Below are 25,287 nucleotides of genomic sequence, written 5' to 3' on the forward strand. Positions count from 1 at the left end.
TGCCAACAAACAATATTTTTTTTAGGCCGAACGACTATGTCCCACCCAAGTTATGCTTTTCCTACAAAGTTCTCCTGTTAACTTTGAAAAACCTATTTACCTACCTATGGGCTGTTAAAAAAAATGTTAAGTTGCGGATTTAAGGGCAAAATCATTATTTTACGTATAATATTAAAAATAAACTTAAATTTAATTTATTTTTTAACCTCAAACCTTAACAACTAACAATTTTTTCCCAACCCAAGTTTTCAAAAACAACATTTCCCCTCCTAGGGTTTCCAAACTTTCGGATTGAATTTTTCGACAAAGATCAACGATCTCCAGGCGAAGTCTCCTCCTCCTCGGCGTCTCCTCTTTCTGACAGTGCGGCGTCTTCCCCTCCTAGGCGTCGTCGTCGACGAAAATGACGTGTCTTCGTCGACGACGACACCGTACAATATCGAAAGTGTACGACCGAAAGGAGGGGCCATTAGAGAGAGAGAATAGGTATTTGGAGGTCGCCAATTGTCGTCGAAAAAAATTGGATATGAAGGTTTGGAAACCCTAGGGGGGAAAATATAGTTTTTGAAAATTTGGGTTGGAGGGAAACTTTAGTTTTTAAAGTTTAGGGGGACAAAAAGTAATAAAATTTTAAGGAGTTAGGGTTTCGTTAATTTTAACTGCTCATGAGTAGGTATTTGATATTATCAAAGTTAATGAGTGAGAACTTGAGAATGCAGCATACCTTGGGTGGAAAATAGTCCTTTGGCCTTTTTTTTTAAAAGGAAATCTATTTGGATCATGGGACTTGTTTAGGATTTGATTTATACTAAGTTTGAACAATATTTATTCAAGATTGGTTTGGGATTAATGAATTTTAATTTAATTTAAAAATAAATTTAACTTGGATTTGATTCAATGTGTTTTGAATTTGAATATTCAAATGGCCAAACGACTATTTCCCACCCAAGGTATGCTGTAATGACAAGTTTCCCCCCTTTAACTATGGAAATACCAAACACCCACCCATGGCCAGTTAAAAGTAACGGGGTTAAGGGTAAAATTGTCATTTTCTCTATAATATTAAAAAATAAACTAAAATATAATTTCCTTTTGCCCCCCTAAAGTTTGAAAACAAAAATTTCCCCCCAGCCTAAGTTTAAGAAAATGGCAGTTTCACCCTAGGGTTTGGTTTTGAAATCTCCGGCGACCTCTCCGGCTCCGTTGCCGACGGCTTCTCCCTCCCGAAGAATCCTCTCCTTCCGGTGATCGGTTTCCTCCCATTTGGAGGCCCGATCGTCGCCGGAAAAGCGGTGGGAGACGAAGAACTTCGTCGGGGAAGACGAAGTTCTTCGTCTTCCCAGACGAAGACGAAGCCGTCGTCTTCGTCTGGGAAGACGATCGTCTTCCCAGAAGAAGACGGTTGTCTTCCCTGGGAAGCCGATCGTCTTCCCAGACGAAGACGACGGCTTCGTCTTCATCTGGGAAGACGAAGAACTTCGTCTTCCCCGACGAAGTTCTTCGTCTCCCACCGCTTTTCCGGCTACGATCGGGCCTCCAAATGGGAGGAAACCGATCACCGGAAGGAGAGGATTCTTCGGGAGGGAGAAGCCGTCGGCAACGGAGCCGGAGAGGTCGCCGGAGATTTCAAAACCAAACCCTAGGGTGAAACTGCCATTTTCTTAAACTTAGGCTGGGGGGAAATTTTTGTTTTCAAACTTTAGGGGGGCAAAAGGAGATAAAATTTTCAGGCGTTAGGGTTCTGTTAAATTTAACTGGCCATGGGTGGGTGTTTGGTATTTCCATAGTTAAAGGGGGGAAACTTGTCATTACAGCATACCTTGGGTGGGAAATAGTCGTTTGGCCTATTCAAATTGATTCAAATTTAGTTTATTTTATGAAAATTAATTTAATCTTTAATTCAAACTCAATTTGTTTTATCTGCGCTAGAACTGGATTTCTTTAGACAGGTGGTGTATTGTGATATTTATAGAACCATAGGGGTGTCAAATGACAAATCCGAACACACATGCCCAGATATGAAGCGTTAGGGAGAAGAGAGTCTAGGGTTTTCTAGGAGCATTTGAAAGACAGCGGTTCCCGTAGTGTGTTAATCTTCTACTAAAAATCATGCACGCTCCAGTACTCGTTCTTAGTAAGTTTATTTCTTCTAATTTTCGAGCCTTCACTATCTTTTTATCTTCTGAAATCTATCTCTTGATTTGTTGTTTGAAATAAACAGAGGATTCGTTGAAGCGCGAGACTGGAACTAGGGTTCACCATGTCAATATTCAGGCTTCCAAGGTAAATGCAACTTTCTTTGCAACGTAAAAATTTACTTCATTAACATTTTAACCGTAAACACTTGTTCCCACAAATAACAGGCTGTTACTGACATCATTCGTACAACCTTGGGTCCACGATCCATGTTGAAGATGCTTCTTGATGCAAGTGGAGGTGATTTTCGTTTTAATCTTTATATTTTGTATCCAAAAGATTGTTTAGATTTGAGAGATGTTAAGTCTGTTTTTCATATACTAAGCATGTGTACTGAGGTTATTTGAACTCTGCTTTTCAGGAATTGTAGTTACTAATGATGGGAATGCTATTCTTCGTGAGCTTGATCTTGCACATCCAGCAGCTAAGGTTTTGCTTAGTTCTCTTTTTTGCTTGTCCCATGGATTTTGTTACCATATATTATTGCATTTTGCTAATCGTCTGATTTTGCTTCAGAATTTGATTTTTACTGCCACTTTGTTATTTCTTCTGAAATGTTTGTTTGTGGATGGGTGGTAGTCGATGATTGAGTTAAGCCGCACTCAGGATGAAGAAGTAGGAGACGGAACAACTTCTGTCATTGTCCTTGGTAAGATTCTAGTGAATGCTCAGGCATAATCTTTACAACTGTTCTTGCTATTGATAGATTATTAATTTTTTTTAGTCCAGGAAAGTAAGACTGATGTTATAAGTGATTGTTTCAGCTGATGATATATGTTTAACATGTACACAGGAAATGAGATTGACTTAATTTGGCTGAGTTTGAGTAGTTGGAGTATCACAGTGTCCTTGTTCTATTTGTGCCGATTATACTTACATTTGTGTTCTTTCTGCATTTTCTTTTACCCATTTCAGGGAGATGCTTTCTTGATGGTGGAAATCCGGTCCACTTGCTGTGATAGAAATAATCTTTTTGTTTTCTATGTAAAAACAAAAATAATAATAATAATGATTGACTGAATGATTGTTAGTGTAGGTCTTGTTATCTGTGTGGTTAAAAAGCTTATTCTGATATTGTTTCTTTCCTTTCTTATTTGAACAAACATATAGCTGGTGAAATGCTTCATGTTGCCGAAGAGTTCATTGACAAAAATTATCATCCTACGGTTATCTGCAGAGGTAATTTTGCTAGTGCCTTTATGTAGTTCATAACTTTACTCTTAATGACTTTTGAGACTATAAACTAATTACTACTAGTATTAATATTTTTATTTGGTTTTTAGCTTACAACAAAGCTTTGGAAGATGCTGTTGCTGTGCTTGATAAAATTGCGATGCCCATTGATACTAAGGATCGTAAGTTTCTTGAATGATTGATTTTCTTCATTTTGAGTTCTTGGCTTCTTCTAAATGTATTTTGAAATGTTGCTAATGGTTTATGATATCAAATTAATGAATCATTTTTATAACAGGTGCAACAATGTTAGGACTGGTTAAGAGTTGCATAGGCACAAAGTTCACCAGTCAGTTTGGTGATTTAATTGCAGTAAGTATCTACTTTTATTATAAAGGTTTTGTCATTGATGTTATACCTTTTCCTTTTCCTTTGACCCATTTTGGCTTAAAAGATAGGAGAGGGGTGTGAATCTTACAACATAAAGAGGGTAGTTATAGAAAAATCTTAATTTGATTCCAGAGTCCCAGACTGTAGAATATATCCTAATCTGAGATTACTTCACTTAAAATTGTGTTAAAAAGAAGGTTGAAGGGAGCTTTTCAGGGTCCTTTACCATGCCTCCATTCTTGGTTGCTTTCCATTCCCGAACTTTTATAGCAATTAAAATTTTTTTAATTGTAATTTTAATTTTAATTTATCCAGCTGAGAGACTTCTAAATTATTTAAAGACAATTATATCAGGGATGCTCCTAGTAATTTTAATTGCCTGTTCCAATTTCCTAGTAAAGCTTAAGTGATCTTTCCTTGCTTGAAGTTAATTTTACCTATGCTTGAATAGAAAAAATATGAGGTTTGCTAGTTGTTCTTTCTCTTTGTTTTTCTTTTCACCTTTATGGCTGCATGTACTTCTTTTGTTGTTATTCCCACATGCCCATGTGGATGCACACAGTTATGATCTATATTGTCTGTTTAGTACTTTTTCCAAAATTTTGAATAACCTAAGTTAGAGCAAGGAATGTTACACACTATGTTCTCAACAACCTGTAAATTATATTGTAATTAGTTAATCTGACATGTTTTTGTATAACTAAAAGGATTTAGCTATCAATGCCACCACAACAGTTGGTGTTGATCTTGGCCAAGGGTTGAGGGAGGTGGATATTAAGAAGTACATTAAAGTTGAGAAGGTCCCTGGTGGTCAGTTGGAAGATTCTAGGGTTCTAAAAGGAGTTATGTTTAATAAAGATGTTGTTGCCCCTGGTAAAATGAGAAGAAAGATTGTCAACCCTCGTATTATACTTCTTGATTCTCCTGTTGAATACAAGAAAGGGGAAAACCAAACAAATGCTGAGTTGGTTAAGGAAGAAGATTGGGCAGTCCTCTTGAAAATGGAAGAGGAATATATTGAAAACCTCTGCATGCAGATACTGAAGTTCAAACCAGACTTGGTAATTACAGAAAAGGGGCTAAGTGATTTGGCATGCCATTATCTCAGCAAGGCTGGTGTTAGTGCGATCAGGAGGCTAAGGAAGACAGACAACAACCGAATTGCCAAAGCTTGTGGTGCTGTTATTGTGAACAGACCAGATGAATTGCAGGAGTCTGATGTTGGTACTGGGGCTGGCTTATTTGAGGTTAAGAAAATTGGAGATGAATTCTTTGCGTTCATTGTAGATTGCAAAGATCCAAAGGCTTGTACTGTTCTTTTAAGAGGTGCTAGTAAGGATCTCCTGAATGAAGTGGAAAGAAATCTTCAGGTATTTGAATCTAAGTGATGTTTAAATCATTCTTTCCGGATAATTATAGCCTTTTTAAGAGGGGAGGGGTTCTAAATCTTTGTTCTATTACAGGATGCTATGTCTGTGGCAAGAAATATAATCAAGAATCCAAAACTTGTTCCTGGTGGTGGAGCAACAGAGTTAACAGTATCAGCCACTTTGAAGCAAAAGAGTTCATCAATTGAAGGAATTGAAAAGGTGAATGTTTTAAAGTCGTATTATTTTGATGATTCAACAGTGAATTTCCAAATGATTTGGAGTTGTGAATGTTTCTTTATGTGACCTGTAATATAATAGGTGAACTTGGACTTCTGTGTTCTTGTGTTTTTTCTCTTTGGTTGTATACTGTTCATCTGTTAATGCTCAATTGTAAAACAGTGGCCATACGAAGCTGCTGCAATTGCCTTTGAAGCTATACCACGGACATTGGCACAAAATTGTGGGGTTAATGTGATTCGGACCATGACTGCCTTGCAAGGGAAGGTATAAATTTTTCAGTAGTGTGGTTGTGTTTTGTTTGATTAACTTTATTCATTTCATACATATAGTAACTGTTCTAAACTGAGATTTTCAGATTCCTTACTTAAGGTTCCCGTTTCCGGTAAAGCTGGTTTGTCTGGTTCTGTTTTGTAGTTTATTGATGTTTTAAAATTTGGAATTTGTTCTGTGCGATGCTCCCATGTGTATGTTTTGTGTGATAGGGTTGTCCCCTTTGGAATTTGCTTAATGAATTCCTTATTGTATATAACCACTTATACTGATTTATACTCTTTCTATTGTTCTCAAATTATTACCGTAGCATGCAAATGCTGAAAATGCTTGGGTTGGCATAGATGGAAACACTGGTGCGATAGCTGACATGAAAGAGCGAAAGGTATGATCATATTATTATCTTATTATCTGTCTTGTTTGTGGTAGAAAATTTTGTTATTGTGAAAATTCTTGGTTCTCTTTAACTTGCTCCATAAATTTTGTCCATTTTGTTTCTGACACGCCTTGTTTGTCACCACAACAGTGGAATCTGATTTTTGTAACTAGGAATTGGAACTTGATAAATGAATAATTAACAATTTGCTTGTTTCCTTGTGATCAGATCTGGGATGCATACAATGTGAAAGCACAAACTTTTAAGACAGCAATTGAAGCTGCCTGCATGCTTTTGAGGATTGATGACATTGTAAGTGGGATTAAGAAGAAGCAGGCCCCTGGCGCTGGCCAGGCACCATCAAAACCCACAATTGAGACAGAAGCAGATGCTGATGGTGAGCAAATACTTCCTGACTAAAACTATTAAATAGTTTGGCTGGCTTGGTGGTTACAGTAGTTGTCAAAATGCTGCTGTGTTGTCTTGCTGGCTGTCCAAGGATTTGTTGAGCTTTAGGTGAATTTCATTGTTTCTCTTTTCCAAAATTTTGAGGCGTGAGCTGTGATTGCGTTTAGTTCCAGGTGTTGAAACACCTAGAGAAAAAGCTGTGATATTATATCTTTATGTGAACTTTTTAGGACAAGTTTTATTCAAGTGTCATCTAGCTTGTTGTGTTGGCACTTGCCAGTTTGTGCTTCGTTTTATATTTGTTAAGTTGTAGATTACACAAGATGACTTATAGTGATAGAAACTACTCTTTCAAATGGGTTGCGGGCGACACCATAACTCTGTGCCGCATTCACTTGGACTTGTTATACCGAAACGGGGAGAATTGTAATGTTATTGGGTTGGGTAATCAAATGTGGTAATGTTATTATAACATTTTTCATGAGGGCACTTCCCACTAAAGGCGAAGTATGGGCTCTGTTGCAACAAACATTTTCCCAATTTGAAATAAAATAGAAGGGAGTTGTCATTAATTGCACGTAATTATTTGATCCATCAACGTTATTTTATTCACGTTCGTCATGCAAAATTGGATGATATTAAAACTGAAGGAAATGACCAACTCTTATTCAGCATAAGTTGTCCATTTACCATTGTTCTCGTCTTTTCTTTTTCTAATCTAATTTATCAATCATTTCTTTCCTTATTCTTATAAGAAAAAGAATATACAAAAGGCCAAAGGACTATTGCCCACCCAAAGTATGCTATTATCTCAAAGTTTCCCCGTTAATAGTTAAAATTAACGGAATCATAACCCCTTAAAATTGTATCTATTTTTCTTTCCTAATCTCTAAAAACTAACCATTTTATCCTAAGTCAAGTTTTAAAAAATAGCATTCCCCTCCTAGAGTTTAGTTTTCAATCCCCGACGTCAAATCCGGTGCCATCGCCGACGATGAAACTTTTCCGACACACCACCATACTCCCACGACCTCTCTTCCCTTCTCTGGAATTCCGATCGACCCAGATTTAGTGTCATCTTTGTCTGAAAAGTTGAAGATAACTCTAAATCTGGGCTGATCGGCGTTCCAAAAAAGGGAAGAGAGGCCGTCGGAGCATGGTGGTGCGTCTACAAAGCTTCATTGTCGGCGATAACGTCAAATTTAGTGTCGAAGATTAAAAACTAAACCTTAGAGGGGAATGCTATTTTTTAAAACTTAGCCTAGAGAGAAACGATTAGTTTTTAGAGGTTAAGGGGGAAAATTGGATTAAATTTTCATTTATTTTTAATATTATAGATAAAATAATGATTTTACTTTTTAAACCGTTAATTTTAATCGTTCATTGATAGATGAATAAAATTTTCAAAATTAACGGGAGGAAACTTGAGAAAATAACGTACATTTGGGTGGGAAAAAGTCCTTTGGCCTATACAAAAACATAAATTTCAGGAATTTTGTACAAAATAATAATTCACGAGAAAGATTTCAGTTGAAAAGAAAGGAATATGAAAACAGCTTACCTAACACTAAGTAAACCTTTTTATTTTTATTTCATTAAAAATTATATCACAATCAACTAAGTTATAAAAATAGCATTATTTTTATATTAAACAAATGTAAAACCTAGTATCATGTCACGTGTACTCCACCAATAAGTCATGTTATTAAATTTGGACTTTCGATAATGAATCAAAATTTACTATTTATGCATTCTGCTCCTTCCATTACTTTCCGTACTTTCTTGCACATTTTTTGTTCGATCATCATCTGGAATCTTTGATACTATGGAGTTGGAAGCAAGAGCACGGTAGTAAGTACCAACTCAAACACTTGGTTTCTCTTTTGTTTTTGTCATGTTTAACATTTACTATAAAAAAAGGAAAAATTGAGAGAGTTGGCGAATCATTAAAGCTTTTGGAGAGAACTCATGTTCAAACTTCTTTTATATTTGTGAAACCATAGAAAAACCATTATGAGATTTACATGTTTTGTAGCTTCAGCCCTTCCTTATCTCCTTGGGTGGGAGCATCTGTCACTATTAATATATAAAACTTTTACAAATCATGTGTTCTCAACCCTGATTTGTTTTTTCCTTTTTTTTGTTTTTTTTTTATTTTATTTTTTTTAGTGTAAGATTTAACAGGTTGCAGGGAGAGTTGAAAGAACCATCTTATGGATAGAGAGAATAGTGTGTATCATGAGCGTTACATGGATGGGCAGCAAAATTGAAAATGAACAACTCATGGATTGGAAGGAGACTGAGACTACTGACTCTTACACTCAATCGCTTTTGTTAAAAAAGGTCAACACCACTTCCCAGATTTCCATTGTTGGTGCCAACCCTTGCACCATTGAAAGCCTTGACTACGAGTAACTACTATTTCCCTAAATTTTAGCCAGCACTTGCTGTTCTTTTTGCTTATGTTCTTCATTAATTAGTATTACAGGATTGTGGAAAATGAGTTATTTAAGCAAGACTGGAGATCAAGGGAGAAGGTTCAGATCTTCCAGTATGTAATACTCAAGTGGGCATTTGCCTGTGTATAGGGCTATTCATTGGACCTGTTGGCATCTTCAACAATATTGCGGTAGAGAACATAACTGGTTTTAAGCTACTTGTCACTACTAATCTCATGATCGACAAAAGTTAGCTTTCTTTCTATTACATGTAGCTAGACTCCATATACCAGTTACTTTTGTTTTTTGTTCTACCATAATAGAATTATTGCTAGGAAACAATTTATATAAACATGGCTTTCTTGACCCCATTCATTAGACTTTTTTATCAATAATTGTAGTTTAATTCAACCTGGTTGCTTACTAGTTCATCCATAAGAAAGTAGAACGAAGATATCATGACTCCCTCTCTTTAATCTACTTCTGTCTGATTTTCTTAAATTCAATTGGTTGTATAACTGTTATATGATAATGATTCTGGTGCAGGTATTTTAAGGCATTTGCTGTTTATGGGGGATGCAACCTAGGCTTGGCTGCTGCAGCTGGAGCTCTTTGTGCTTTTGTTGCTCCAGCAGCAGCGGGGTCTGGCATTCCTGAGGTGAAGGCCTATCTCAATGCTGTGGATGCTTATTAAATACTAGCTCCAGGTACTCTCCTCGTAAAGGTGAGTAAAATTTGACACCTGTTAATGTGTTTGCACTTTGCCTTTCTTTACATCCCTTCATGTGTGTGCACATTGTCTCTCTGTTCATGTGTTTGAGTGGGTGGCTGGGTGGAAGAACACAAAAAAATACATGGATCTTCTGGAGTGGGAAGAAGCTAATTGTGCTTTATAATCACTAACAGTCCAATAGAGTATATTTATATCTGTTTCATGTATTATTATGCCAAATTTTCGGCTTCCTCCTTTTCTCCTGTTGATGTGCGGTTTCATGCTCATTTTCTCTTACTGAATTGTGAAATTCAGAATCGAAACTTGTATGGAACTTTAATGTATTGTCATCTTTTCCTCTTTTTTTTTTTTTCCCTGCCTGTGGAATTTACATGATTTAGCTTCATATATGGTCAATTTTTGGTTCTGTGCTTGGAGTTTCTGCTGGATTTGTTGTGGGTAAAGAAGGGCCAATGGTTCACACGGGTGCTTGCATAGCCTCTTTGCGTGGGCAGGGGGGTTCTCGCAAATACCATTTGACATGGAGATGGCTGAGATATTTTAAAAATGATCGGGATAGAAGAGACTTGATCACTTGTGGAGCTGCAGCTGGTGTGGCCGCTGCCTTTTGGTGCTCCAGTTGGTGGTGTTCTCTTTGCTCTTGAAGAGGCAGCTTCATGGTACCTCTACCTCTTGTATTTTTCTTGATTTTGCTGCATAGCCATACATTGAATTTGGCAATAGGATATAACCTATTGGTTCCATCAGAATATGCGCTTGCTTCAGATACATTTTAGCTTTGATTAGATTAGCAATTGCTTGGGAAACTCAACTGAGAAAATTTTGTATTAAGTAGAATATAAGAAGCACATATTGTGATTAATTTTCAGGATGTATTTCAAAGTCATGTTTAGGGGTTGTTTTGAAAATCAATTACATGTCTTTCATTTGGACATCTTTCAGGTGCCAGAGTACTCTTCTTTGGAGAACCTTTTTCACAACAGCAGTGGTTGCTATAGTCTTGAGAGCTTTTATACAACTATGGTCTTCTGGAAGCTGTGGATTGTTTGGTGAAGGTGGTCTGATAATGCATGATGTCAGTGCTGCAAAAGTTACATACAGCAGTTCAGATATATTAGCTGTCTATCAGGAATCATTGGAGGCTTCTTTGGAAGCTTTTATAATTTTTTGGCGGACAAGGTCCTTCGAGTTTATAGCATTATAAATGAGTATGTCTTCCTAATTGATCACAGCTATTAAATTTTTCACATGTTAAAAGAGAAAACGTCATCACAAATATTAGTAGTAGCACAACAGCATTGCAATCATCTGCGCCTATCACTTTGTTTTAAGAAAAAATGCCCCTTCCGTCGCTGTTGAGCTTCTTGATGAATTGTAGACTATTTTCTTATTTAAATTATATACTGATGAAAATCTGTGCTGATAATCCATAGATTCATTTATTCGTAATTTATATTTTGTTCTGAAACTAAATCCAACTATTTACTATTTCTGCGGCTACAGGAGAGGTGCTGCTATAAAATATTTCTTGTTGTCACTGTTGCCCTTCTAACGCCCTGTTGTTTTTGCGGCCTGCCATGGTTTGCTCAGTGTATCCCCTGCCCTACCGATTCATCTGTTAGCTGCCCCAGTACTGATGTATCTTGCAACTATAAAGGCTTCCACTGCCCGTCAGGCTGCTACAATGACCTTGCCCCCGTCTTTTTGAACATTAATGATGATGCTATCCGAAATTTAATGAGCACCAGTATATCAAATGAATTTCATATTTCTACTGTTCATCTTGTTTGCTGCCGTTTACTACCTTGGAATTATAACTTATGGGATTGCTATCCCCTCCAGGCTTTTCATCCCTGTCATAGTAGCTGGTGCTTGCTATGGTCGTTTAGTAGGAAGACTATTTGAATCGATTTCCAAGCTTGATACCCTCTTTGGAGTTGTCTTTGTAATATCTCTGGTCCAATAATCTAGCTCATTATCAAGATATTGTCTATTGTGGACATATAATTCATCATGGTTTTGCTTTTGAGCTTTATAACCGAAAACGCGTCTTAACAATTTAAGAAACTTATAAACTATTTAACCAGTCAAATTCTTTCACCTTTAACTAATGTGGGATACATAGACAGAGTATAGATAAACCTAGTATCTCTCTCAAGCTTTGCCGATGTAGGATTTATCTAAGACTATCCATACACTCTCCTTACGGGACTCAGCGTCTTCACTGAGGTTTGTCCCACTATCATTCAAGAGGACACGCGAAACCGCTCTGATACCATTTGTAATATCTCTGGTCCAATAACCCAACCCACTTTTAAGATATTGTCCACTCTGGACATGTAGTCTATCATGATTTTGTTTCTGGGCTTTACAATCCAAAATACATCTTAAGGAGCTCACAGGCTATTTAATTAGTGAAATTCTCCCACCTCTAACCAATATGAGATACATAGACAAAATACAGATAAACCCAACATCTCTTCTGTGTTTTGCCGATATGAGATTTGCCTAAGGTACGATAGTCTTTCCTTGGTGGCACCATGAGAATGACAGTTTCACTTTGTGTTATACTGCTTGAGCTTACTAATGATTTGTTGCTTCTACCTCTTGTTCTGTTGGTTCTCCTTATTTCAAAGACTGTAGCTGATAATTTTAGCAAAGGTGTCTATGACCAAATAGTGAAATTAAAGAGATTTCCTTATATGGAAGCCCATGCCGAACCTTACATGCAGCAGTTGGTCGCACTTGATGTAATTTCTGGTCCATCGATAACCTTTTCTGGTGTTGAAAAAGTAGAGACTATATTACATGCTTTGAGAACAAGACGTAATGGGCTTCCCGTGATTGATAATCAACCTTTCTCTGATGCACCAGAATTGTATGGGTTGGCCTTGAGGTCTCATCTGCTTGTTTTGCTCAAGGAAAAAGTTTTTTCAAAGGGTAAAGTAGAAGCTGGACAAGACATATTGCAAAGATTTGCAGCATTTGATTTTGCCAAGGCTGGCTCAGGGAAGGGATCAAACTAGATGATCTAGATTTAAAGTGGAAGAGATGAATATGTACATTGATCTCCATCCAATTACCAATACATCTCCATGTGCGGTGATTAAGACAATGTCACTTGCCGAAGCTGCTAGTCTGTTCCGCCAACTGGGTCTTAGGCATATATGTGTTGTTCCAAAGAGTCGAGGGTTATGAACGAGGTCTCTCTCTCAACTGTAGATGTATTCTACAGCTCTTTGTTCTCCCATTAGCTTTTTCTTCTTAATTCCCCAAAGTCTAATTACTAGAATGTTACATTGTCTGTCTATTGCAGAGGCCTCCCATTGTTACATATTGGGATTGTACCCTCACATCAAGCCACGCAAGTAAATATCTGAACGAATTTTAGTTGTCTGCTATGTGTTTAGACATTCGTTTTATTGGTTGTCACAGTCATGTCTAGTCTCCAGCAAAATGAGATGGTTGTTAAAATATTGTTTGGAGGGAATTGTAGGAGAAGAAATTGAAGCCCTTTTTCTGCGATGACAGTCGTTTTGTCATTCTTGAGACATCTTATTCTAGCAATTGGATAGAAAGAAGGGCAGAAGCTTCAAAGTTCCGTTCTGCGTGAAATCAGATGATTAAATTTCTTGCAACATTCAGACAATCTCAAGTTTGTTCTTGTCTTGGGTGTGGCTCATGTAAATGGTTTGTAGAGGAATCTTGTTATTGTATATTCTCGTAATGTTTGAATAAAACTTGCATATATTTATAAATTCGTTCTTGGTAAGCTATTCTTCATTGTCTAGTCTCAAGCAATTCGTTCTTGTTATTGTATATGGACGTGGCTCATATACATGGATTATTGAGAATTCTTAATTATCATTGATTTACATTGATGTCAAACTTGAGTTATGAAGAAAAGGCCATAAATATTAACACAATAGCACACAATCTAGCAACTAGAAGAAACTGAATCTGACATTGATGTAAATGATAGTAAAGCACGTGATATCATACAGGAAGATGCATCAATTCAAATGGAAAATTTGACAATCGAATGTGGAATATGATAACATATTATTTGCTGAAGATCAAACAAACATAATTATATAGGCACTAGCCTGTCTCTACTGGCTCATGAATATAATATCCCTCAGGAAATATAATAAGTTGAGAATGGAAAATAAGTCACCCAGGACCTCTATGTAGAAGCAATCAACCCCAGATGATGCTCATTCAGGAAAATATGCTTATGAAAATGGAAAAATAAAATCAAAATCAAATGTATGTATTGACATGATGAAATTTCGACATAATGACTATTGATAGTGTTTGGGTGATCAGATCTCTCTCACATCTATATTGAGGAACAAAAATTAGATGGCATAACTTCTGCTTTTACAAGAAAAGAATAATTCCTATACTGCTAGAACATAAGAGTGCAAAAATCCAGGAAATATTAGTCTGACAAAATATCCACAAGTCTTGTTTTCTTCTACATACACTAGTCATATCTGCAAATAGTTTAAAAGTTGCAAAGACAGTACAAACCAAGCTTATAAGAAGCACAAGGATCTCCTTATTTTCCATGTGTTCCTGATTTTCCAATATTCTTTCCACCTTCAACCTGCACATGGAAAGCAGTTTGTTAGTAGAAAACATATTTACAGCCCCAAGCTCACAAGTTGTAAATTACAATAGAAACTAAAAGAGGTGGGTCATGGTGGGCGGAAAAAAAAAGGATGTGCAGGAACAAACTCAACTGCAGAACACAAGAAAAAATGATGCCTAATGCATAAGTGCTGGCCTGCAAAAGCGCATGTTTTGTAAATATATATTTTGCACTGAGGCCAGGCCTCAAACGTATGGTCAATTCTAGTGTAGGATTGGTGAGGAATTCCTCCAAATAAAGCCTCTTCCTAAATCTATTGAGAAAAATTATGTTATGGCTGCGCATAGCAGGCCTGCTATTCAGATGAGCTCTGCCTGACATGTTAAATCATGGACAAAGGCTGTGCTTTGACAAACAGGATACAACTCATGCACAAAGTCCATGATCAGGTAAACTGTGTTGCACATATTAATGAGTATAGTTATCTGTATTTCAATATGATGCAAAGCTACAGATATCAAATAAACCACACTTTGCAAATTTAGAGCACCAAAACTTGGTAGTGTCAAAAGCATTGGCAATATAAAGTTGGTAACCATCCAAAGAAAGGCTAAATGAGAATCCATAATTCATTAGTAATCATATTACAATTCTTAATTCAAAGTTCTTAGCAATACAACCACCTATAACTTTCTCCACCTCAAAACCATACAAATGCCTAGTTTTTTGGTCTGAAGTCTCAAAGGAAATAGAGAGTCCAATAAAGGAAACTGTTACAGAAATTCTTATCCTCCATGCCAAAGCTTTGCCAGAAAAAACATTCAACAAGCAAAGCATCTAATTTTAGTGACCATTAACAAATGATTTCCAACCTTTTTTCACCTGATACCTACTAATCCCTCAACCTTGAGACTTACTTCCACAGTCTACAACCTAGGCAGGCATATAGCAAGAGATACATTATTTATTTTGTAGACAGGTGTAAGGGGTTCAACACCCAAACCACTTGGCTTGAACTGTAGGTAACCACTCTATCCAATCCTTAGCCTCATGTTAACTTGTTAACAAGAGCTAAAAATGATGAAAACAATGTATAATAATGTTAAAAAGCAGTTTTACCTCAAAATTGCATTTTCTCTGTTTAATATATCTATTTGCAATGAAACGGTCGATTTCCAAGACATGATATCTTCAACTTGCTTCCCCTGCAATGATAACATGAAGTATAAATTACAAGAAATTGATGTCAATCAAAATTATAAAAGTAACAAATCATGGCATTGATACTTCACGTACAATTACGTTGTTCTTATCACCAAGATTCATCACATCTGTGTTCATCTTTCTTAGTAGATCATTCTTTGCTGCAATTTCTTTCTCAAAATCTGTGAAGATGTTTCGATACCTTGAGTTCAATTCTTCCAGGTATCGCTCCAAGACAGACAAATTCAAATCCAATGCTCGCACCTTTTGCATCAATATCTTGATAGCAGAATCCCCAGGCAATTTTCCCATGGGATGCTGCCGCAAGTCTCCAACATGATCACCCACATCATTTACAGAAGCATCTAGTTTTGGTGCAGAGTCATCAGGACCAGGTGTGATGTCACCTTCCTTAACAAGATTTTCATACTGACCATCAGTTTGAGAATGTGACATCTGTGAAGGAATTGCTTTTGGTACATCAGCTGATTCCTCCGATGAAAGGAAGCTGCCTTGAACAGAGACCAAATCCTCTAGCATGTGCTCAACAGCATCAACTCCATATACTTGCACAGTATTGAGTGTGCAGTAAAACTCTGAGCCATAGTGGCTAAGGAAATTTAATTTCAGATAGCGCACCCACTTATGCTCTTTAAGAAGGAATCTCTGAGATTGTTTTATGTTTTTAGCAGTAAAATTCCCAAGCAACATCCATGAATCAGTTGGATAAACCAAACTACCAAGTACCTCAAATTCCCTCAAGTTGGAGGAATGATGCTCAAGATTTGCTGTTTCAATGGTATCTACTAAAGTTTCTTCAGAAAGTTCTATGACCACAAATTTCTCCTCAGCTGAGCAAGGATTGCGAAGGTATTTGTCCATGTCTTTGCCCAAGATGTTAGGTGCCCCCTTTGCTTCCTTGTTTGCAGCCAAGAGCTTAGCCCCCTTAGAGGCAGACGCAAAATTATACTCCTTCCCACCGGGCTCTACTCTGTATTTAATGCTTCCAGCTTGATGCACAGCAGGCTTTCCCCTAGGATTAATCGCTTTATTTTTAAATTCATCAAAACCAAGTGGCACATCACGGACCAACCTATCATTCTTTGGTGTATCCTTTACCAACACAGTTCCACTGAGATTAAGATTGTGCTCTTTGACTAATGTAACATCATCTCCTTCACATCTCTTTTGATTGCCAGAGACCCTCGTGTCGTTCCAATCAGCAGAGTAACAACCAATATCCACAGACGGACATTCAGCTCCAGGAAGAAACACTTTCATGAATCCCATCCCGGCATCTGGCAGACATATTTTACGATCCAAGATCTCTGATCTGTCTATAACCACGCAACAAGAAACAATAACTAGTGAACCGGATGACTACCCATTTAAAAGAAAGCATTAATAAGCCGTTTCAATACCATTGTAATACATATTCGAAACCACATACTGATCAGGCGAAACAAAAGTTTCAACTTTGAGAAATGAGTAGATAAAGAAAGCATACCTTTCTGGGAAAGAGCACAAGAAATGAAGAACAGAGAAATGCAACAAAGAATGAACAAGTTGTAATTAAAAGCTTTCCGTTCTCTGGCGAGAATAAGAAAAGCTTTACATGATCTCCGCATCGCTCATCACTGCGATTTACCCAAATTCCGATTAATTCGATACTAACCAGAATTTAAAAAAAAAAAAAAAACCATAATTCTTATTAATTACCTGAAAGACGCCGACGAATCTAACTATAATTACCTAAGGAAACACACAGAAAGTATAATCCACAGATTTCACTAACAAGAATACCCTTCTTCTTCAAAAAAAAGGAAGCGTAGTTCCGACGGTTCCGTGCATGCCGATTAGATGCTTACTGTGTCAAAAACAAACTCGTAATTAACGATAGTTGGGCTTTTGTAATATTCCAATAAACCTACCAAAAAAACTGATATTTTAATCATTCAATTGGTATGTATAATTAATATAAATTAATGACAATAATTAACAATATGCGAATGTCATTCAATTGAAAGTACCAAAAAACATACCATAACTTTTGGGTAAACTTTGTTTGACTTCACGCCATCAGTTGACCTTGACCCCCATCGGTACCATGTTTCCAGTACAAAATGAGTCATCATAACATTATCTATAAACAATTCAAGAGAACCCGAAATAGCCTGCCCGAGACTGAGTTCAAGTCTATTCGAATTGTAGTGACGTGGGAAAGAAAAAGAGTAACACAAACGAAGAAAATTCAAGTTCTGTTCAATTCCCACTTCCCTTTCCTTCATGCCCATCATTTTCCGGCTTAGATTCAATTGCAATTTGCAAGCTTTTCCAGCCTTAGCCCCTTCTCTATTTCACTATGAAGTTCACAGGCACTTAACATAGCTCCCCCATCACGGGGAATAGGCATAAACATAACCAATTATTGGGCTTCCCGCCAATTACCTGGCCTGCCAAAAAAAGGTCCACCATACAAGCATAGTGCTTCAAATCTAGTGTCACACAATAATGTTGCATTCTATCAAACAGATACTTCCCTTTCGACGAGCCCTACATGAGTACAGGCTAAAGGAAGAGAAAAAAAATGTGAGCGTATTTGGTTTAACATTTGATTTTTTTTCCTTTTGTTGGAAAATCTCTATCTCTGATTTTGTATGTCCATGTATGCCATAACCTGAAATCATAACGTTCCAAGAAATGACATCCCTTACCTTCATTGAGTTGAACAATTCTCTTGATGTCTCAAGTTGCTCACATTTTGAAGATTTGCATGTGTCATTCCAGCCAGTAGGAGGAAGATAATCTGTGGTATCAGCAAGAGGATCACCACGACCATAATAAACAACATAATCAAACTTTCCAGGGGGATCGTTGTCAGAGTCTTCATTTGAAGATTTGCATGTGTCATTCCAGCCAGTAGGAGGAAGATAATCTGTGTATTTCTATGGCGTCGAGGCTTGAAATACTGAGACTGTTTCTTATACTTGGGATTGTATCTTCAAATGAAGACTCTGACAACGATCCCCCACAAAATCCTTCTTTTGGGATTTTACCACCACCACAATCTCACAAGACAGCAAAATCGCGCTGGGAATGGAAACAAAAATCAAAGACTTTGACTCCTGTCACATCTCCATCTCCTCACCTGGACAAGAATTGTGATTGTCGTACAAAGAAGAAAAAACATCACAGAAGATATAGAATGATCCCGCTTCCTTGATGCACTGGTGAACCCTTTGACCTTTCTTAAGGGGTGCAAGCTGAGAACAAGCTGAAACTGCTGATATAAAGTAGCTATTGGGCTTAAATTTTTCTGAGATCATTTGATCAATTAAGGCATCTGCCTTGGCAGAATGTCCGTTATGAGTGTAAGATGAGATCATTGTATTCCACGTGACAATGTCCTTTAGTGTTCTACGGAACAATCTCTGTGCTATGGTAGCATTACTATTCTTCCCATACATTTCTGTGAGTGCATTGCAGAGAAAACCATTGGAATAGTAAAATCTGTTTGCTAACAGCATTGAATGAAAGAACTGTAAACCTTGACGATATCTGGCATTAGAGAAGTGGGATTTGACGACGGAGTTCCAAAGAAACGTGTCAGCTTTGGTTAAAACTAAGTTGAATACTTGAGTGAAGAAATGGGGTTTGTTGAAAGAGATAAGTTTGGAGGCAATGAAGATGTTGTCAGAGTTGGCAGTGGTAATTATAAGAGCATGATATTGGAGAGTTTCTGGGAGATGAGGGTGAAGGTAGTTATAAAAGTTGAAGAAGTAGAAGTTGAATATGAACAGGATGTAAAATTTCTCAACGGTTTAAGCATTGGCGTTATTGCTTCTTCAACTCCAAAAAGAAAAAAAAAAAAAGAAAAAACAAAATTTCAATGAAAATTCTGTAAACTTTATTTTGTAAAAACAGGAGAAAATAAATCATTTAACTATAATCCCAAAATCTATGCATAAATTATAAAATACTGAATTAGACTTCAAAGTTATAAAAATACATGAATCTTTATGCAATTTGAAACTGAAAAACCTATTGAAATCACCTAAAATTATCTACCGAGATCATCTCTTAATGTGACTTAGTCTTTTATTCCAAAAACCTCCACAGTTTTGAATGAGTAAGCTATATTGCATTAGGTTTTGAAGTAAGGATCTAACCAATTTATAGCAGATTAATTGACCTCCATCAAGGTTCAATAAACCTTAAGACCCACACTTATGTTGTCCACTCAAATCATAACCTTTAAGTGTATTGAATTATCATTATTGATCACTTAAACTCATTTGTAAACTGACATTGGACTATATTATTGTCTGGTTATATTAAACAAAACTATAATTAATGTTACTCTATACTAATAGATTTATAACATTCTCCCACTTAAGCAACATTAATTATTTTTATTTCATTTTAAGAAAAAAAATAATTTTGACTCTCGGGTAATTAACATTTTTAACTTTAGGTGGTTACTTTTTTTAAAAAGCAAAATAGTCTAAAAATAAATTACACTTCAATAAACAATACAGTTAATATGACTATTAATAATGAACTAAAATATTACTTATGTCATTTATCAACATAAAATTATCTTTGATCACAATTACTAATAATTAAATCAACACAGATTAAATTTGGGAGTGCCTCCACGCGCGACAAACTCATCAATAATAATCACATGCGCTGACATGTGCCCCGGATGATGATCAAGTGCTTTCACGTGCCATCAGAATCAGCCATGCGCTCTCATGTGTCTGTAATTGAGTCCCACGTGCCATCCTTTCCGTGCATGCGTCGTCATGCACTTCAAGGTCTTCATCACACCTTTCACACGCATGCATGCGCCATGCTTCACCAATTGCGTGTGAAACTCACGCTCCAAGGTTGGTTCGAGCAGGTTTAATTGAAGCGAGTCGGGTACATGGGTCAAATAAACCTATGTTGACTTTTGATCGGATCCCTATGACCCAATTTGACTTTGACTGGGTTGAATAATATCATTTTCATTGACAGATCGGTTTATCAGATATTCCCAACCTATTATTAACTCGCGTCCTATTGAAACCCTAATTTGAGATTCCGACAATAACCTTTAATCTTGGATGACATGGAAGTTTCAGACCATGTCGTCGGCAGCTCCCACAACGTCTTCGCCCAGAAATTGCATTGGAGAATCTCAAAATAAGTCAGCCATACTCGATCTACAAGTGTGGGTTTTCTTTCTAATCCCAACGTCGATTGTAATATCGATCGAAGGAGAAAAGGCATGAGCACATGGCTTATGCCGGTGGAGGTTCAGCCGCCGTCAATTTTGCCAATAATTGGACAGAATTGAAGGCCACACACAACAGGTTTTGGGTCAAGTTTTGACCAGAAAACTAATTGGAATCTGAAAATTAAATTTGTTGGACTGAAAATCAACTTTAATTATCAAAATTAGGTATTTTCCGAAGCTTAATTTCAAGGTTAAAAGAATTATTTTTAGACCTTAAAATTAAAATTAACCAAAACCTAAGAACTCCAATTTTGAAATTTTAATCTAATTTCAGAAACTTCAACCTTAATAGGATTTCGATTAAACCTTAATTTCAATTAAAAAACTTAATTGAATTAAACCTTAATTTGATTTAAAACAAACCCTAATTTCAGAAATTAAATCAAAACCCTAATTTCAACATAAATCTTTTTATACTGAAATTGAATCAATTCCTAATTTAAAAAAAAAAATTGAAACCCTAATTATGATTCAAGAACCCTAATTCAGATTAAAATTATTAAAAGCAATAATAATAAAAAATTAAACACTCTAGATTTAGAGTTTTCAAAATATAATTCCATAGTTTAATTCCCAAATTCAGATTTCATAACCTAATGTGTATCGCTCTGATACCATATGTAAGATTTATTTTGCAAAAACAGAATAAAATAAATCGTTCAATTATAATCCCAAGATCAATGTACGGATTATAAAATACTGAATTAGACTTTAGAGTTTTAGAAATACTTGGATCTCCATGCAATTTGAAATTGAAAAACCTATTGAAATCACTTGAAATTATCTGTCAAAATCACTTCTCAATGTGACTTGATCTTATACTCCAGAAACCTCTTTGAATGATAGTTTTGAATGAGTAAACTATATTGCATTAGGTTTTAGAGTATGGACTTATTCAATTTATAATAGGCTAATTAACCCTCTATCAAGATTCAATAAACTTAAGATCCACATTTGTGTTGTCCACCTAAATCATAACCTTTAATTGTATTGAACTTACCTTTATTGATCATTTAAACTCATATGTAAACTGACATTGAACTATATTATTACCCAGTTTTATTAAATAAAATTATAATTAATGTTAGCCATATCATAAGATTTCTTACAAATTCGACACAACCAAACCAACCCTGAGAAAATCCCACAAAAAGCAATTCCGCCTACAGAAAATTTGTTATCTCAATTTGTGAATTGTAAAATTTGTCAGAATAATATTTTATCTCAATATCCCAATCCAAAAAAAAGAAAATACCCCAACCCTTGACGATTGTGAGGGATGTTCTGTTTATGTGTTTGAGTTTGGATTGGTGATTCTAAATTTGAAGTTGATAGTTATGGTGGTAAAATGCAATACTTTTGACTGATAGAATTGGAGGCGTTATTGCTTCTGTTCAGCCGATTTTGCCACTCAAAAAGCACTTGTATTTAGTTTATAGAGGTTACTATAACATCTCATCCTCCAATCATGCCTTCTCTTGGACAATTACCATAATATCTTTGTTTGAGTATATGCTAATTGGCAAGCAAGAAACTTCGCACCTGGTATATGAACTTTTCACTTATTGTATGGACCATAAGCTGGATTCACTACCCACTTTCTTCCTCATCAAACTACCATCCAACTCAGTTTCACACTTCAATTAACACTGACCCGCATCTTTGCATCAACATCAATCACACTCAACATTCTAAACTTTGTCAACACATCTAATTATACACTTTGTCATTCTCTCCAAACCCAGTTATACTCTATACAACTGACAATATGTGGTAGCTAGGCTGCAGTCACCACTATTTTTTTCCCACAATCAGTATCACTATAGCTGTAAAATCATTACTAAGTAATGTCCTATATCAATTTCAGTGATTGATAGTGAATGTATTGTTGAATTAAACTTAATTTTCTATAAAAAACTTTTGGTTTTTTTTATTCAAAGTTCAATGTTTATAGCATAAGTTCATGTTCATACATGATTCATGTACAAGTTCAAGTTTATGTGCATACACAAGTTCAATGTTAGTAACACAAGTTCAATGTTAATAGCACAAGTTCAATGTTAGGTGTTAATGGCTAATGTACAAGATCAATGTTAGGTTCATGTATTTAGGATTTTAAAAGTCATCCTTGTACCTATAAATACTCTAGTTGTTTTGTATTTGGAATAGAGAAAAATCAAAGAATTATAAGTCTTCCTCTCAAATAATTCTCTCACACAAAGCCTTTCCCTTATATAAGGTTACCTCCCTTTTCCAACAAAGTGGTATCAGAGCTATGGCGAGCTCCAGCGTGACATCATTTGGACAAGTTCCGTTGTCGCGTCTTACAAAGAACAACTATGATAAATGGAGTATACAAATGAAGGCCTTGCTCGGTGCACAAGACGCATGGGAAGTAGTTGAAATCGGCTACAAAGAGACGGAAGTAACAGGTACTATGACAGCGAATCAATTGAGGACATTGAAAGAAACCCGTATGAAAGATAAAACTGCTCTTTACCTCATTTTTCAAGAAGTTGATGAATCTGGTTTTGAGAAGATCGTCGGCGTGACAAGATCAAATGAGGCATGGGACATTTTAGAAAAGGCGTACAAAGGTGTCGATCGAGTAAAACAAGTTCGATTACAAACTCTACGTGGCGAGCTTGAGGCGATGAAAATGAAGGAGTCGGAAGGCGTGTCCGACTACATAACGAGGGTGCAAACTGTTATCAATCAACTTAAAAGAAATGGTGAGACTCTAACCGATGCAAGAGTGGTAGAGAAAATACTACAATTTTTGACCGATGATTTTGAGAATGTAGTATGTGCGATTGAAGAGTCAAAGGACTTAGAGGGGATGACCATCGACTATCTCACAAGTTCATTAGAGGCTCACGAACAAAGGAAAAAGAAAAAAAAAGCAAGAATTGTTAGAAGAAGCGTTGCAAGCGAAAGCCACGCTAAAAGAAAAGAAACCAAGCAATGTTGATAGAGTTAGAGGTCGAGGTCGTGGCAGCCATAGAGGTCACAGCTTCAGTCGCAGTAGAGGTCATGGTCGTGGTCAAGGCGAGAACGAAGAAAGAAACTTCAATAATTCACATGGTGGAAGACGCGGTTGTGGAAGAGGCGGCCGACCAAGTAAGTATAATGTTGAATGTTACAATTGTGGCAAATATGGTCACTATGCAAATGAGTGCTGGTCCAGAAAAAAGGTGGAGGAAAATGCTAATTTTGTTGCTAAGGAAGAAACGGAAAATAATAATGTTGTTTTGTTGGCGAGTAAGGAGAACGGTCTCGAAAAGGAGAAGGTGTGGTATCTTGATACGGGTGCAAGCAACCACATGTGTGGATATAAGCATATGTTCACTGAATTGGAGGAGATTTCAAATGGTCATGTCTCTTTTGGTGATGCTTCTAGAGTACGTGTCGAAGGGCAAGGTAATATTTTGATTAAATTGAAAGATGGGACACAAAAGTTTATTTCAAATGTTTATTATGTCCTAGAAATGAAGAGTAATATTTTGAGTTTGGGACAACTGTTGGAATGGGGTCACACGATGTCCATGAAAAACCGATATTTTTGTTTACGAGACAAAAATAATTGGATAATAGCCCAAGTTGTCATGAACAAAAATCGGATGTTTAAATTGGATTTGGTAAACATTCAAGCACAGTGTTTGAAGGCTTGTGTAGAAGACAAAATTTGGTTGTGGCATTTGAGGTTTGGACATGTTAATTTTGGAAGCCTAAAAGAAATGGCTAGCAAGAACATGGTGTATGGACTGCCATCGATTGATTTTCTCAACAAATTTTGTGAAGGGTGTGTGATTGGCAAACATCCGAGGAGTAGCTTTCCGAAAATGGCAGACTATCGAGCAAAAAAGCCTCTTGAATTAGTGCATACCGATATTTGTGGGCCGATCATGCCGAGCTCAATTGGTGGGAACAGGTATTTCATAACTTTTATTGATGATTTTTCACGCAAAACTTGGGTTCATTTCATGAAAGAAAAATCAGAAGCTTTTGCAATTTTTAAGAAGTTCAAAATTTTTGTTGAGAAATAAAGTGGTTGTTACATCAAGGTTTTGAGATCGAATCGAGGCGGTGAATTTATTTCGACCGCATTTAATCTGTTTTGTGAAGAACATGGTATTTGGCGCCACTTGACAGTGCCATATTCGCCACAACAAAATGGAGTCGCGGAGCGTAAGAATCGGACTATTCTCAACATGGTCCGAAGCATGCTCAAGAGTAAAAACATGCCAAAAGAGTTTTGGGCAGAGGCAGTGAATTGTGCCGTCTATTTGTTAAATCGTTGCAAAACATCGAGCTTGGAATATATAACTCCATAAGAGGCATAGAGTGGTTTAAAACCAACGGTGGCACATTTAAAAGTATTTGGCAGTGTGGCGTATGCGCACATACCGGATTAAAAACACGTGAAGTTAGATGACAAGAGCTTGAAGTTGATTTTTGTTTGGTATGATGAGAAATCTAAAGCTTATAAACTCTTTGATCCTATTAACAAAAGGATGCATATTAGTCGTGATGTGTAGGTAAATGAAGAAGCCATGTGGGATTGGAATTCAATGTTGGAAATCATACATAAGAAGGGAAGAGATGAGAT

At 36.5% G+C, this 25,287-nt stretch overlaps 2 protein-coding genes and 1 pseudogene across 4 annotated transcripts; 2 read left to right on the top strand and 1 right to left on the bottom strand.

Annotated features, from left to right (window-relative positions):
- Nucleotides 1-1,977: 1,977 nt before the first annotated feature.
- On the top strand, nucleotides 1,978-6,695 carry LOC123197420 (T-complex protein 1 subunit gamma). The gene is made up of 13 exons (XM_044611727.1): nucleotides 1,978-2,134; nucleotides 2,222-2,283; nucleotides 2,364-2,436; nucleotides 2,558-2,625; nucleotides 2,776-2,845; nucleotides 3,307-3,375; nucleotides 3,480-3,551; nucleotides 3,668-3,741; nucleotides 4,467-5,129; nucleotides 5,223-5,348; nucleotides 5,529-5,633; nucleotides 5,950-6,024; nucleotides 6,244-6,695. Exons 1-13 carry the CDS (start codon nucleotides 2,110-2,112, stop codon nucleotides 6,433-6,435), a joined length of 1,674 nt encoding a protein of 557 aa, XP_044467662.1. The 5' UTR covers nucleotides 1,978-2,109; the 3' UTR covers nucleotides 6,436-6,695.
- A 1,428-nt stretch (nucleotides 6,696-8,123) lies between these two features.
- Nucleotides 8,124-13,355, top strand: LOC123197421 (annotated as a pseudogene).
- A 491-nt stretch (nucleotides 13,356-13,846) lies between these two features.
- LOC123198311 (SUN domain-containing protein 3-like) lies at nucleotides 13,847-17,581 on the bottom strand. 3 transcript variants are annotated; one of them, XM_044612997.1, is made up of 6 exons: nucleotides 17,437-17,581; nucleotides 17,114-17,261; nucleotides 16,902-17,031; nucleotides 15,488-16,731; nucleotides 15,311-15,396; nucleotides 13,847-14,206 (listed from the first exon to the last, which is right to left on the bottom strand). In XM_044612997.1, the coding sequence occupies exons 3-6, from the start codon at nucleotides 17,020-17,022 to the stop codon at nucleotides 13,978-13,980; spliced, it is 1,680 nt and encodes a 559-aa protein (XP_044468932.1). In that variant the 5' UTR covers nucleotides 17,023-17,031; nucleotides 17,114-17,261; nucleotides 17,437-17,581; the 3' UTR covers nucleotides 13,847-13,977. The 3 variants fall into 3 exon arrangements, with proteins under 3 accessions (XP_044468932.1, XP_044468931.1, XP_044468933.1); XM_044612996.1 differs by lacking the exon at nucleotides 17,437-17,581 and having other exon boundaries at nucleotides 17,114-17,331; XM_044612998.1 differs by lacking the exons at nucleotides 17,114-17,261; nucleotides 17,437-17,581 and having other exon boundaries at nucleotides 15,488-16,727; nucleotides 16,902-17,034.
- Nucleotides 17,582-25,287: the final 7,706 nt, after the last annotated feature.

Source organism: Mangifera indica, chromosome 15, assembly GCF_011075055.1.
Source record: "Mangifera indica cultivar Alphonso chromosome 15, CATAS_Mindica_2.1, whole genome shotgun sequence".
In the NCBI taxonomy this organism is placed as follows: domain Eukaryota; kingdom Viridiplantae; phylum Streptophyta; class Magnoliopsida; order Sapindales; family Anacardiaceae; genus Mangifera; species Mangifera indica.